Source organism: Bos indicus x Bos taurus, chromosome 26 (assembly GCF_003369695.1).
Source record: "Bos indicus x Bos taurus breed Angus x Brahman F1 hybrid chromosome 26, Bos_hybrid_MaternalHap_v2.0, whole genome shotgun sequence".
NCBI lineage: Eukaryota > Metazoa > Chordata > Mammalia > Artiodactyla > Bovidae > Bos > Bos indicus x Bos taurus.
Window position 1 is genome coordinate 27,522,013 of NC_040101.1, and position 15,378 is coordinate 27,537,390.

Sequence of the window (15,378 nt, forward strand, 5' to 3'; positions counted from 1 at the left end):
TCCTCAGTATGGCTGTGTGTTCACCCCCTCAATACAGCTGTGTACTAACTATAAACTATGATTGAGAGACCCAACCACCTCTCATTCCTCAGAAGGTCATCTCCTTGAGGGCAGAGAAATTCCTTTAACTTCCTGACCCCACTACTGTAAAATTTTATACCAATGGCTAACCAATATCTTTGTTGACCCAATAACGAAATTACATGAAAATAAGAAAACCTAACACTTGAGTTTGCACACACCAGGCCCTAAGAACTGTGTATTATCATATTTACTCTTTACAACTCTGTGCGGCTTCTCTCAGGACCCACGTCTATGTTGTGAAATACTCAAGTTTGGACAGCTTTGTTTGGGCTATTTCTGTACCTGACACACCCCCTGATCTTCCTAAACCTTCCAAATCCTACTGATCCTTTCCAGTTCAAGCCCCACCTCTGCCAGAGATCTAGAGAGAAGACATTACTATCATTTAGAGCTCAACTTGAAAAGTGGTTCTGCCATGTATTAGCTGTATGACTCTGGGCAAGACCCTTGACATTCCTAGCCTTTCATTTCGCCACCTGCAAAGAGGAGAAAACAGCACTTGCTTCTTATGGCCATTTTAAGGATGAAATGAAATGTTATGATGTGCCGAGCTCAGTAACTGGCACAGAATACATGTTACATGGTAGCTGCTATTGATCATCACTGATTCTCAATGATGCTTGCTGCCCCAGCCTACCCTCATCTCCCCGTTCTGAGATGTGACCTCAGCATACAGCCTGCACCGAGCCACGTGGCCTGCACTCTTCAGGAATGGATATTTTAACTCTCAATTATACCATACAATTATCAAAGGCAGGGACCCATTTTTCTCTTCCCAGTGCCAGGCACAGCACTGCAGACATTATGTGGTCACTTTGTGGAAAAAGGCAGAACTTCACCTGCGAAGCACTGCTCTCTTCCTATCTGGCCAACCCCACCAGCAACCCTTCAGGAGGCTCACCCGGCACTTGACCTCATCCCCAACGTGGTATTTCTTCTCCGGATTCTTTATAAGGATGTCGGCCAGGTGCATGGTAGGTACCAGGCCCCTGATCTGCTTGCCCATCTTCACCACCATTCCGTGTGGCTTTATGGTCAGCACTTTGCCCTAAGAATCCAAGGAAAAGATGCCATGATGCCTCAAGAATGTCTTTCCTACAATTCTTAACAACAAAGCATCTCACACCTCTCCTGTTATTCCAGATCTCATAGGGGCCAAGCACGTGCCCCACACTGGGCTGGATGCAGTAAGAGTTTATTTATGAAACTTTCACACCTTTTTGGGTGAGCATCTTTCTGTCTGTCTTACCAGTTCCATCTCCAATGGAGAGGACTATGTCTGCTAAGGAATGAACTCTACATAAAGTGGAGCTGCTCCACTGGGGCTAAGTGGCTAGACAGGAAAGGCAACTGGAACTGACTCCTTACTAATATCCCAGGTGGCTAAATTACCAAAGAACTAACTTTTGACCTGGTCTAACAAACACCATCAATTCCCAAGACTGATGATCTACTGCCTCTGTGTAGTGGCATGGTGCTAGCAAGACTTTACCGTGAAATTAATTTCAAGTCACCCAAGAGAAGGAAAAGAAATCCTAGTTAGCAGGCAGAGGGAAGGAGCAAGCCTTTAAATGTGTTCATCTAAGGACTAATGAGCTGCCAGTTAACCTGTGAACTAAAGACTGTCTGAAGGTGGGAGAGCGTCTAATTATATGCTTGAGGTCTTACCTTAACCAAAGCCCCAGGTTTGATGTCATGATACCAAAGGAACTGAGCTTCAATAATAGACCTAGAACAAACGGCAAATACAAGATTAAATACATTAGGGCAGAGGCTGCCTAAAACTCAGGGCTACCAAAATCACACTGGCAGGAAAAGAAACCCTCACCAAGGACAGGCAACGCCGTGAGCACGCACCACAGCCGCACACCTCCATACCCCACAGGTGAGCGACAGACTTACGTCCGCAGAGAGAGCAAGGCCAGTTCATCCATTTGGCTGTAGTCGATGATTCTACACTTGTGAGTGTTCCCTGGCTTGAAGGCCTCAGGTTTGAAAGTTTTCTTAGAATTGGAGAGATGGTTGCGCTACAGAGTACCAAGTGATTAAGGACAAGTCAGAGGCAACAGATCTGAGACAACCAGACATTAAATCAGATGTGCAAATGACTCAGAACATTTGTCACCTACCATAAAAACAGCACTCTAATTACCTGTTAAAATAATTGCTCTAACTAAAAAACTATTTTTTTACTACCACAGAGTCTCAATGAAGTTAGAGAAGAGTCTAGATCATGGGTCAATAAATCACAGCTCACAATGAAATGCCTATTTTTGTGAGTAAAAGTTTGCCTGGAACATAGCCATGCCCTTTCATTCACATACTGTCCTTGTTGCTTTCAGGCTACAACAAAGATGAGTAATCAGGACAGAATCCATGTGGTACATGAGTTTAAAATATTTACTATCTGGCCCTTTAAAACACCTTCGCCAAGCCCTGGTGTAGATCCCAACTCATATTTGTTCCTATCATCAATTTGGTATCAATTAAGGCAAGCCAATTTCAAGGTACTCTAATATAACAAACAGACCTTATTCAAGTCCTTATTAACTGTCTGCCACGTTTAGGGAAATTCAAAAATAGGAAACTAATACTCAGGGATGAAGGAAGCAAAAAGAACCCATGTCCCCGAAGTCCTTCTGGTGATGAGAACCTGATGAAACAAAGAGACTCCTTACCCGAGCATAGGCCAGAGTACCATCCTTCAGCTTAAAGGTGGCCCCGGCACTGCCAAAAAAGCCCTGGACGGGCACGTCATCCAGCACAGCTCCTAGCTGCTGGCACAAGAGCCGGGTGAGTGGGCGCCCAGGCTGCAGGAAGACAGGGCGCAGGCTCAGCCGCACAGCTCTGGTCCGAGGATGCACGCAGAGGACACAGGCCCGTACCTAGACAAGGGACACAGTGAGGATAAGGCACACTGGAGACAAGACACCCGGAGCCGACTTCCAGGGGTTCAGACGCTCCCTGTGCTGACCAAGTTACAGATGGAAGTACTAAAATCAGCGTGTACAATCAAACAGCATGTGGAAAATTCACACAGAACACCGCAGAGGAACTACGTCTGACTGAATCAACGCTTATGCAAGGGCAGGAACGTAGGTATCATGGGTATCAGGGTCCCCTCCACACCATGAGCCTAATAATGCATATGCAACAGGAGCCATGCACTGGCGTCTCTGTATCCAGAAGCTCATCTGAAACAGCAGAAACAGCCTGCTCTGATCACAAGGTCATAGCATGTAAAATGTCTCAACTCTGTACACAAGTGTGACTTAAGGAGAAAAAAAGTCACTAGAAAGAGATTCACCAAAAAATCAGTAATGTTATCACCAGGTGCTGGGGAAATCTACTTTAAAAAATAAAACAACAGAAACAAAAAACCGACAAGGTCTCTACAGCTTCCCTTAGCACGAGTTACTGGTAAAAAATAAATAAATCACTTTGGAATTGTTAATAAAAAACGGGTAGAATATATTGGAATTTTCTTCCCAAATATCCACAACCATTGAATATTTAGATCAGGGAAGAAAAATCTCTTAGATTTAACCACTAACACTTGACTGCATAACCAGATAGCATTTTAACCAGGTGTACCACAGCACTTTCATATTCATATTCATTTCATAGAGCACTTTCATATTTTGAATACAAATGTTGTATTCAAATGAATACATTTTGTTCTCCTATGTTAACACTTTCTTAGAAGACTTTAAATTATAAAAGCAAAAGTTTCACTACCAAGAGAGAAAAAGAATCAGAGGCTATGAAACAAAAATTACAAGGTGCTTTCTTCTTCACAGGCTCCTATTCTAATCTCAATCCCCAGAAATAATCACTGCCCATTTCCTATGGTCCTTCTGAGACACCTTTCATCTCCTCGCCACCCCTAACACGCACACACATGAGTCCCAGGACCTGCCATAGCAGCCGTGACACTGGCTGCTACACAAGTGAAATCAAGAAAAGATAAGTGCAACATTTCTTACTTGCTGATTTGAGAAATACGTTCCGGCTTTCTTAGGATCCAGGTGCATGAAGTCAACCAGGCCACTGAAGAACGAGAGGAATTTAAGTGTAAGGCCAAGTGGAGTCACCTAGAAATAAACAGAACCAATTGTGAAAAAACATCTCTCTGAAAGAATCAGGGATGAGAGAAACTGTTCATACTAAACATTCAAGGCCATATAACTTCCCCCGCTCCCCCCACAACCCTCATCATCTTTCTTCCCATAAAATCAAGGGGCAGCGCAACCCCTGGCACTGGCTCTTCCTATACTCAGTAAGCTCACCCACCACCACTACATCCCCCAGCCTGAGAGGATTCTCCACTCTCAGGATTTCCCAAAGGGGCGGAAGGCACTTTACACAAAGATCCTTGAGGAACCGCCAGCCTGACAACTTGGACAAGTTGTTGCTAACTTGGTGATGTGCTCAGGTTAACATGGGAAAACCCACATGCGTGCAAGAGGGAGATACCACGAGCAATTCGCCCACCAGAGGCTCGCAAACGAAGTAGGGCGACAAGGCCCTCAAAAGAGCACTGAGGTAGGGAAACTAAGTCAGATCCCCAGGTCCTATAGGGTTCACCCTTCTCCCATCTCCATAGAAAGTGGGAGAGTTATTCTCTTGGAAACTGTATCAGGTTCAAAACACAGGAATAGTGCACAAACCATGAAAATGTGAACTAAGAAAAATCCTGAATATCGTATAGATACAGATATGAAGACATCCAGCCCCTTTCTGCCATCCAGCTCTTAGGCAGCCAGGCTTATATCCTCAGATCCTTTCTAGAGAAATCTAACATGCCAGAGAAGATTTCTAACAGTGACACCTGGAGGTTTCTTAAAGACGGTCCGCTACCTCCTGCCCCTGACAGGGAAGTCGGCCAGTCAGCAAGTCCACCCAAGCTCACAGACTGCCCAGCAGTTTTCTAGAGCCTCTCATAAGATGGCAGTCAAAACAAAAACTCAACAGAGGATGGGAGGATTCAGTTGAGAGACTCTCCATAAAGTAGGATGCAAACGCATGCATGTACCAAAACAGAGAGTAAAAAGTAAGAAAATCAGAACTGATTCATTAAGTCCAACATCATACTAATAGTTCCAGAAAAAGAAAACACTTTAAAATATCTGATAAGGGGCATATATCTAGAATATACAAGGAATTGTTTTTTACCATATCAATAAAAAAAATGAACAAAGGACTTCTGATTCAATATTTCTCCAAAAAATTTATAAATGGCCAATTCGTAACATGAAAAGATGCTCAACATCATTAATCATTAGAGAAATGCGTATCAAAATAACAAAATACCATTTCACACCCACCCCTTCTAGGAGAGCCATAATAAAAAGAAGAATAAGTGTTAATGAGAATATGAAGAGAAACTAGCATGCTTAAATTCCTGGTGAGGATGTAGAACACTACAGCCACTTTGGCTGTTCCTCAAAAAGTTAAATACAGAGTTACCATATGACCCAGCAAGTCCGTTCCTAGAAATGAAAACATGTGTCCCCACAAAAACCTGTACACAAATTTCACAGCAGCATTACTCCTAAGAGCCAAAAGTGGAAACAACTCAAATGTCCACCAACTTCATATGATGGAGTATTATTCAGTCATAAAAATAAAAACCCTCAATGAGCTTTGCTGGTAGACAGCATTCATGTGCGTGCATGTGTGCTAAGTCACTCCGGTCATGTCCAACTCTTTGCGGCCCCGTGGACTGTAGCCCACCAAGCTCCTCTGTCCATGGGACTTCCCAGGCAAGCATACTGGAGTGGGTTGCCATGCCCCCACCCCACTCCAGGAGATCTTCCTGACCCAGGGACCAAACCCACATCTCTTAAATCTCCTGCATTGGCAGGCAGGATCTTTAGCACTAGCACCACCTGAGAAGCCCTCACAGCATTCACATGTGTTGTCATAACCTGCTGCCAGAGGAATTAAATGCACACCTGCGACTCCACTAGAAGAGGATTCTCAGAGGCTTATGGCTGGTTTCTTTCAGACTTCACTCCATGGGCCTTTTCTCTTTGCTGATTTTGCTTTGCCTCCTTTCACTGCAGTGGATCACAGCCGTGAGGACCACTACATGGTGAGTCCATGAGTCTCCCTGGGGAATCATCAAACCTGGCAGCGGTCTTGAGAATTTCAAGACACATTAAGTCAAGATTAACCTCCAATGTGCTTTTAGGGGACTTTCCTGGTGGCTCAGATGGTGAAGAATCCACCTGCAATGCAGGAGACCTGGGCTCAATCTCTGGGTCAGGAAGGTCCCCGGGAAAAGAGAATCACTACCCACTCCAGTATTCTTGCCTGGAGAATTCCACGGACAGAGGAGCCTGGTGGGCTACAGTCCATGAGGTTGCAAAGAGTCGGACACAACTGAGCAACTTAGCATGAATGCTTGTGCTTTTTTGAGGATGTTTCTGGAGAATGTGACACATTAAAACAAGTGAGTAAACCAAAAAAGAGAAATATATGGAATCAAGGAAGTTTCTATCTAATACAGAAGAGTGGGGAAGGATCCAGAATGATAAAGACCAGAAGCCTCTGGACATCAGCCATGGAGCAGCTTTACAAACCAACCAGACTGGAGCCAGATGACAGTAGAAGGACTCCAGATGGGACGAAAAATAACAAAGATTATTTTAAAGGGTTTGAAAATATAGAAAATAATGAGGGAAAAATAACTACAGGATGTTATGAAGAAACAATGATAGGAAGAGAATTCAGCAAATGAGAGAAACAAAACTGATCATCAACTCCAGGGTTGAGGGAGGAAATGGTTCAAGAAACAAATTATATTACCTAGTTCAGCAAGTAAACAATATTTATGTGGTCATAATAATTTAAATACTGAATAATGATTTAGTCAAAAGTTGGGAGAAGGGAGGAATAAGAGAGCTGAAATTTCATCTACCTTGATAAAGGGTTAAAACTCAGTGCCTCAGAGTGATAAACCATGAGATCTAGCAGAAGAGTATTACTTAGAAATACAGAGGTCAACTTCAAAAGATAAGCTAAAAGAATTAAAGATGGAGGTTCAATGGGGTGAGAGTTCTTCACTAGAAGCCTGTTAATATTAATACCATTTAGTCTTTAGATCAGCACTCTCCACAGCACATACGTAACTGCAGTCACACATGTGATTTTCAGTTTCCTAGCAGTCACACTGTAAAAACTACAAAGAAAGAGGTGAGATTTGTTTTAATAGTTTATTTAACCCAATACAAAATATTACATTAGGCAAAATATTATCATTTCAACATGTGACACTGCCTATATTTCAAGTACTAATGGCCACATGGGACCAGGGGCTACCCCACTGGACAGCAGAATTTTAGACTGTGTGCACATTCTACTTTAATACAAATTATTTTTATTTTAGAAAATAGTAGTAACAATGAATGGCTTACCTTCTGTACCTGCGCTTTGACCACCAGTCCTGGTAGCAAACTATTGAGAGTCCAACTCTGCTCCTCAGTAGCAATGGCAGCAGAAACTTCTGAGTGACCAATAGACAGAGTGACAACTCCTCTACTGCCCTTCACCTCCTCGATGAGGCAGTTCAGGTACTGCCCTACCTTCAGTTTAGCACCTGCAAGAGCAGCCCCCCAAAAGGGAAAAACATCTACTATGAGAAGAATTTTAACTCAAGTGACACCTTAAAGATCCATGGCCTACTTGTCCAGTTACCATGCAGTACTCCCCATATTCCCAATTTTCAAGAAACCATCTTCAAAAATGGGAGTGAAATGACTCTAACTGATCTAGAATCAACTACCACACAAAAAAATACAAAAACCTCAACAAGGCAAGAGAGTGCTGGTTCAGAGTCCCTGTTTCAGAATCTTCTACGTGGGAAAAAGTGAAACTGGCCCATCAGATTTTAGTGAGCCTGGCACTCCACTCTTACTGAGACAGTGCCAGGTAAATATAATTCCCACACATACCACCTCACAACCGTGTACTTCTCCTTCTTCTTCCCCTCACCTTTGTTCTTCTGCCGAATGTACTCCTGGGCTTTCTGCAATGGCAGAAAAGCTCTGGCCCCACTAACACCAATGTCCACTAGGTAGCCATGGTCTTCCAGGCTGGACACAGTGCCCGTGAGCAGCTGGAGGAAGAGAAAGCAATCCCAAAAGTTCGAAAGTCAAAGGTCATAGGACACATAACCATATTCACTACCAAACACGCCAAACATGACTGTTCCTACCATTGGTCTCAACAAATCATCCCAGAATCCCAAACATCCTCCCACTTTTAAATTTAAACCTCAATTGCTCCAGCACAGGAATACAGCCAATATTTGACATTGATATGCAAGCCTTTCATGTCATACACATGAAAGGGGTGCAGCGCTGGCACCCCCAGTGCCAAGAGAACTGAGAATCCAGAACCACCCTTCTAGCTGTCATCATGTCTTTTCTAAGCACCTCCAACACCCCCCTCACTTCACCAAAAAGTCTTGCCAACCTCCTTTACATTTCACTGGAAGCACTGTGGCATTCAAATCTGGCTCTAATAATCACTAGCTATTTGGTCTTTGGTCACTTCAGTCACTTCAGAACCTTTTTCAGTCTATTTTCTCAAACGTACAAGAGTGATACCTATTGGCCTCACAAGGTAGCTATGAAAATGTCTTCAGAGAAAGTGTCTAAAACAGCAACTGTCAAACAGCCGCCTCTCGGTACTTGTCAATTTCCTACAACTTACTTACGGTTTGTTCCCCGTTCTACTCAACGTTCAGGGCTTGACCCAAACTTCACTGCTTCTAACCAAATGTTCCAAGACCATGTTGATCTTCCTCTTAAGTGAGTACAGTTTATATAAGTGTGTTTTACACCTACTCAACTTGGAGGTGCTGAGCAGGGATTCACATCTCCTGAACCGCCACTGGACTGGGAGATTCAGTAGTGGAGTATCCATTAATATGGCTGACAGACTAATTGCTCTGTCTATCCTGTCTCTTGCTCTCAGACAGCAGCCCCCAAGCTTTCCCCACAAATTTCAGTGGCTTTTGAAAATGACTTCATCTGTGAAGAAGTCTCAGTAAAGGAGGCACTTCAAGAACTTTCTCACCCTTGCTAAGGTTCCTTGGAGGCATCTTTTTTTTTCCCTACCAGCAAATGTGGGGCTGGCTTTCCCTTTCTCCCATCCAGAATGATGTGACTAGGTTCAAGTCTTCAACTTCCATTAAGTACACAAAGCACCCTGGAGATCTTCCCCCAGGAAAAGACACACCCCCATGTGTAACAGTTAAGCTGAAAGTGAAGGGTAGTCTAGACACTCCCAGAAGGCAGGACACAGAGAAGGCATGTTGCCTGCTCCCCCTCCCTCACCCCAGATACGTACCATGCCAGGTTTCAGGGTCTCAGCACTCAGCACTCTGTTGACATTTTTGGGGTTCAGAGATAGCATGACATTCTTTTTGCTCCCCTTTGTGGTATCCAGACTGCTCACCACACATCTCACCAGCATTCCAGGGGAGAAGAGCTCAGGCAAGCCGACCAGGTCCTGCATAATACAAGTGAGAAAAATCTGATACATACCTTTTCCCTAAACTGAGAATTCACTGCCCAACCCTGATTCTATGGTTTCTCATCCTCAGATTCCCAGAGGCCAAAAGGCGGACGATGAGAGTAACTGCTCACCCACAAAGGCATTGGTTTGTGGCCATGTCAGTCTTGGATTACAGGTAAGGTCTCCAAACATCTCCACACAACAAGCAGATGTAAAATGACTTGTCAAAAGAATCTTCTACAATTACTGGACTTCCTCGTTTACTTTCTCATCTTTCGCTTACTCCTCAACTTTCTGCAATCTGTGTTCCACGCCCTCACTCCATACTTGATCTCCCAACAAAATCTCCAATGACCTCCACGTGGCTAGATCCAACAGCCCACTTTGCAGTCCTTCTCTCACATGGCCTTAACAAGGCATTTTTACTCTGGTGCTGCTTCCTTCCTGAAACATTTCCTCCTGGCTTCTGACCTTTCCTTCATTGGTTTTTTCCCTCTACCTCTCTGGTCCCACCTTCTTCTAACAGCAACTCTCCTTTTATTCAGCAACTAAAATACAGTGCTGACTCCTGGTTCAGTCTTTCAGTCTCTTCTCCCTCTGTGTGCTCCCTATAAGCAACTTCTTCCTCCTCCACAGCTTCAACCACCACCTACCTACACAGAGAAATCTCCCTGAGCTCCAGAATCACCTATTTACTGGTCATCTCAATTGTACCTCAAACTCAACACAACCAAAAATCATGATCATCTCTCCCAATCCCGGTACCCTTTCAGGGCTTCTTATCTCAAGATGGCCTGGCCAACTGTTAACCATGCTCAACAGAAATCTAGGACTCATTTCTGACATGTCTCTTGGCCTTGCCACCCATATAGAATCCATCACTAGGCACCGACTTTACCTCCTCAGCCCTCAGTAAATCCATCAGTCTCAAAGCCTGGACTATAACAGCAGCCTTTGAACTAGTCCTAAGCAACTACTCATGCTGCTTTGATTTATTCTGTCTTCTGTCTACATATCACCCACCTCAATAAGAGCATTTCAAGGGCTTCCAATTGATTACAGAAAAACCAATCCTGAACATGGTCTGGTCTCCACCCAGCCCTCTAGCCCTATCTCACACCACTCTCCCTGCTCTCTGTTCTAGTCACACCAGCCGTCTCCTGCTACAAACCGGGCTCCTTCTGCCTGAACTCCCTTCCTTCCTTCTCCAGCCTACCCTCATCCTTCACATTCAGCTCAGGTATCCCTTCCTCAGGCAAGTCTTCTAGGTTCCCTGGCCTAAGTGAAAGTCCCCTTATTTAAAAAATCAAAGAAATTTAAAAATAAATTCTCTAGATAAACTCTCTTGGTATCTTGTACCTTTCCTTCTTAGCACTTAGCAAAGCTGTCATCTTACATCTTATTCCAGTTACAGATTTCATCCAGGTTTCCCTTACCTGCAGGGGTTCTTCTTGCGCCACCTGCTCATTCAGCTTTTCAGTGTAAGCATCACAAATTTCAGTCACTTGCACATACCCTTGGAGGCCGTTGGGGAGACTAATCGCCAGTTCCAGTTCATTTACCTCTTTCACACAACCCAAAATCCGCATCCCCTCACACAAGGACTAGAAGAGAAAGAGTGAATTATGTACAACAGGGAAGAGAACAATGAATAGGGAGGTAGGGAGGTGGGGTGGGGGTGGGGGAATCTGGCCTCTAGTCCTAACTCTAACATTAAAAAAAGCTACAAGAGAGACATACGTGTATATATTATATACTCGTCATATTTCTGACTGAGCACCATGAAAGGCTGAAATGATACCACTGTGTTTATAGCATGAGGGTGTTGGAGGGCACTCTCACCTTTTCCTTTATTCCAAGCAACCCAAACTCAAATGCCTGGGAGGTAACATGATGCAGAACACAGGCCAGGGGAGACTATGGAAGTCCGGCATGCGTGTGCCAGGTCTAAAGGGCACAAACACTATTCAGCAATGTGTGGCTACAAATATGAGGGAGTGCATACTTGTATTATCAGCACTTTCAAGGTTCTATAAGAAGCCAGAAATCACTTTCTTAATGTAAAATTTTTAAGTTTTCTAATGTTGGCACCAACTTTTTTTTAAGTAGCACACAGGACGAACAAAATACTTCTGCAGGCTGGAAGTATCTTTCCCTTCACTATCTACATCCGTGTGTATCTTTCCCTTCGCTATCATTTGGCTTTTTCTTTTTTATAACTCAAGTATCAGAGTTACCTAAAAATTTAAGGGACATAAAAAGACTGCTTCACCTCTCTGAGATAAGTTTCCACATCTGTGAAATGAAAGGGTAGAATCAGAATGACTGTTAAGGGTATTGCCAATTCTAACCTATGAATTTACTAAAACACAAGTCCCACGAGAGCATCAGCAGGATGAGGGACTTGGCCGCTAAAAAGAAAAACAACACACGATCTATGATCACAGGCACTGACAAAACTGGAATAGAGACATAAGATATATATACATGTATATATACGAAAAGAAAGAAGGGAAAAAGGGAAGAGTTTGTTCAAAACCAAACGCTGACAAACCTCCACATTAAGGATTTCAAACTTCTCTCTGACAAATTTGCTGCTTTGTCTGGTTTCAACTTTCAACTTTTTTGTTTTTGCTGGCCCTTTCTGGATCTTTTTCCTTTTGGTAGATTCCTCTTCAGTAGAAATCTAAAGCGGGAGAGGGAGGAGAAGATCCAAAAAAATAAAAAGCAGTTTATCCGGCCTTTCCCTTCAATATCAGTTCATCTGTCACCCTGTCTTGTCACCCTTCTACTCCACCCCACTCCCAACTGTTCTTTAATTCCTGCCTCGTGGCCAGTCTCCCATTCTGACACCAATTCTCCCTGTGACGAAAATCTGAGCTCTCTTCTAAAAGACTCTTCCCTTCTGTGTTCTTCCTCCCTTGACAGGGATGGACACGGGGGTTCCCCATTGGGAGAAGCAATTTGGAACAGTGCATGAAAATAAAAAAGGTGGAGTCACAAAGATCTCCACCATAACAAGCTGTGTGGTTTCAGCTAAATTACATAATCTTTCTGGGCCTCAGTTTCCCACCATGGAATGGTGATCTCTGCTTCACAATACAGTTGGAAGGATTACATAAAATAGACCTAATCACACAACTGAATGTTAGTTCTGCTCCCTCTAGCATTTGGAGTACAACCTACTTTAGGTGAAGATTTCAAATTCTAATGCAAATCATGATCATTTTACATAGCCTCATTCAAACCTTATTCAAACTGTTTTCTCTCCATCCTTAATCAACATGGTAAGTTCCTGAGAATGAGAAACAGGGAATTCCCTGGCAGTCCAGTGGTTAGGACTCTGCGCTTTCACTACCAATGGTGCAGATTCGATTCCTGGTCAGAAAACTAAAATCCCACAGGCCTCCCAATGTGGCCAAAAACAGAAAGAAAGAACGGCACTGAAACCTTATACAATAAATGCCACTCATGCTTCAAAAGATATAGCCTTGTGGTGGGATGGACTCTCTAACAAGTTAAATGTGTAAAAGTAGACTTCAACAAGAATCCAATCTGGAAAACCACACATTCTCAGACAAGGCTCATTCTCCATAAGGACACTAGAGACAAAGTGTTCTGCGAGTCTTCCCAAAAAAGCACCCCACTTACATCAAATAAGTTGTCTTGTTCAACTGATTGCTGGAAAGCTTTCTCTGATTTGTGGGTCTTTCTTGTACCCCCACGGGGGAAGCTTTCTTCCATGGCTGCCATGTTTGAGTGTCCTAAAAACAATGCAAAAAGTTGGTAATATGTACTTCAGTGTCAAGGTTGTGATCGATGGGCAAGAGACAGAGCCTTCTAGCACCAGTGTGCTAGACAGCATTCAGGCCTAAGAAATGGATGGTTTGATGCCAGGCAACAGATAATCCATAATTCATCTTTCCAAAGGTCTTTGCTTCAAAACCACACGTCCACATATTTTTCTCCAGTAAGTTATACTTTCAATGGAGCATCATTAAACAGCTTCAGTTAAGTCACGGATACTCAAATGACTACATAACCCCTTATCTTCAAAGAATGTGCACACTTCTAAGATAAAACAATTCTGCAAATAATCTAAAATACAGATCAGGTTATAAACTATCAACAAGAAGGTAGAAAATAATGAGGCTTCAGCAAAGGAGGAAGGCTTCCTTAAAAAGATGCCTTTGAGCTGCATGTTAAAAGATGAACAGGATTTTGACAGGTGGAACGGGAAAAGCAGAATGAACCTGAGAAAAAGCATGGAGACAGGAAAAGCCAATTATTTTGAGCAGCAATATGTCTGTCAAACTGCTCCTCCTGGCAATGCAGGGGACATCATTTTGATCCCTGGGTCCAAGAAGATTCCACATACCATGAACAACTAAGCCTATGCATTACAGCTACTGAAGCCGCAGCACCCCAGAGCCTGTTCTCCACAACAAGAGGAGCCACGGCAATGAGAAGCCTGTGTACTGCAACCAGAGAAGCCCCTGCTCGCCACAACTAGAGAAAGCCTGCAGAAACAAAGACTCAGTGCAGCCAAATAAATAATACATAATTTTAAAAATATTTAAAACTGCTCACAAGCTGCTCATCTTTCTTTGAAGAACTGTTCAACTAGATTACAAGGTGAATAAAGCCTAATAATTGGAATTAAATTTTAAAAGACAGGTTGAGCCCTCTGTGTCAGATCTTTCATTGGGTGTGAGTAAATTGCAAGTTAGACTCTTAAGAAAAGGAAAAGACAGAACAGTAACCAAAACAAATATATACTGCAGGCTATAGACTGGACAAGGAGACAGGACTGAAGCTTCGAAGGTAAACCGAGTGCGTGCTAAGCCGCTTTGCTTCTGTCCGACTCTTCGCGACCCTACAGACTGTAGCCCCCTATGCTCCTCGGCTCATGGGTTCTCCAGGCAAGAATACTGGAATGGGTTACCATTTCTTCCTTCGGGGGATTCTTCCCAACCCAGGGATCGAACCTGCCTCTCTTATGTTTCCTGCATTGGCAGGCGGGTTCTTTACCGTTAGCGCCACAAGGAGATAGAACTGAAGGAAGGTACACAACGGGTAGGATTCAACTGCAGTACAATAGAGAAATAACGAGAACCAGAACTAGGTTTAAGTGAGAACAGGAGGAGGGGTTGGTTCCGAGAGACGCTTGGAAATAGGAATCTAAAAAGGCTTGAGACTGTGGAAGAGGTGAGGACCTAGAGGGAGCCTAGGAAGGAGTATTTCGTAAAAGAAAAAAAAAAAAGGACAAAGCAATGCGGTCAAGTTTACTAGGAATTTGACCCTTAATCTTACTTCACAAAAGGGGAAACTGAAACTTCAAAGAGTAAAGCGACCCTGCGATAAAGGGATCTGAGCTACTTCCTAGGAACATAACGTGACATTACAGGGACCACGCCAGCAGAGCCGGCTTCAGAGGTGGAATGCGGTGGCCTAACCACTCACCCGGCACTGCGGGTTCATGGCAGGGATCCGAAGCAGCTAGTCCTGGGACAGACCTGGAAGCCACGAAGTTTCCACCCTTGTTGCTTTTGCCCCCACTCACCAGCCCCAGGACACCAGCACTTCTACTTCAGAGGCCGCGCCACTGTAATCACACGCGGAGACTGGTACACCCGCAGCCTAACGCTGCTCTTCCGGAAGCGTGGGCGGGCTCAATGCCCTATTTCCGTAACTATACTGGATCCAGTTCAACAGGGAGGGGGAGGAGATGTAGAGACAGGAAACGGAAGGGCGGGGCTTAGACAG

The 15,378-nt window shown here is 43.8% G+C and overlaps 1 protein-coding gene across 3 annotated transcripts in view; it reads right to left on the minus strand.

The window, feature by feature from the left end:
• Window positions 1-15,283, minus strand: part of PDCD11 (programmed cell death 11) — a 41,060-nt gene extending 25,777 nt beyond the window's left edge. The window contains exons 1-12 of one of the 3 annotated variants that reach the window (XM_027528338.1): window positions 15,176-15,283; window positions 13,264-13,376; window positions 12,167-12,298; window positions 11,049-11,216; window positions 9,445-9,606; window positions 8,083-8,206; window positions 7,506-7,687; window positions 4,071-4,178; window positions 2,763-2,969; window positions 1,987-2,111; window positions 1,753-1,813; window positions 986-1,132 (exon numbers count right to left, since the gene is read on the minus strand). In XM_027528338.1, the coding sequence (XP_027384139.1) occupies window positions 986-1,132; window positions 1,753-1,813; window positions 1,987-2,111; window positions 2,763-2,969; window positions 4,071-4,178; window positions 7,506-7,687; window positions 8,083-8,206; window positions 9,445-9,606; window positions 11,049-11,216; window positions 12,167-12,298; window positions 13,264-13,365 (1,518 nt within the window). In that variant the 5' untranslated portion in view covers window positions 13,366-13,376; window positions 15,176-15,283. The other 2 variants (XM_027528336.1, XM_027528337.1) reach the window with 2 other exon arrangements.
• Window positions 15,284-15,378: the final 95 nt, after the last annotated feature.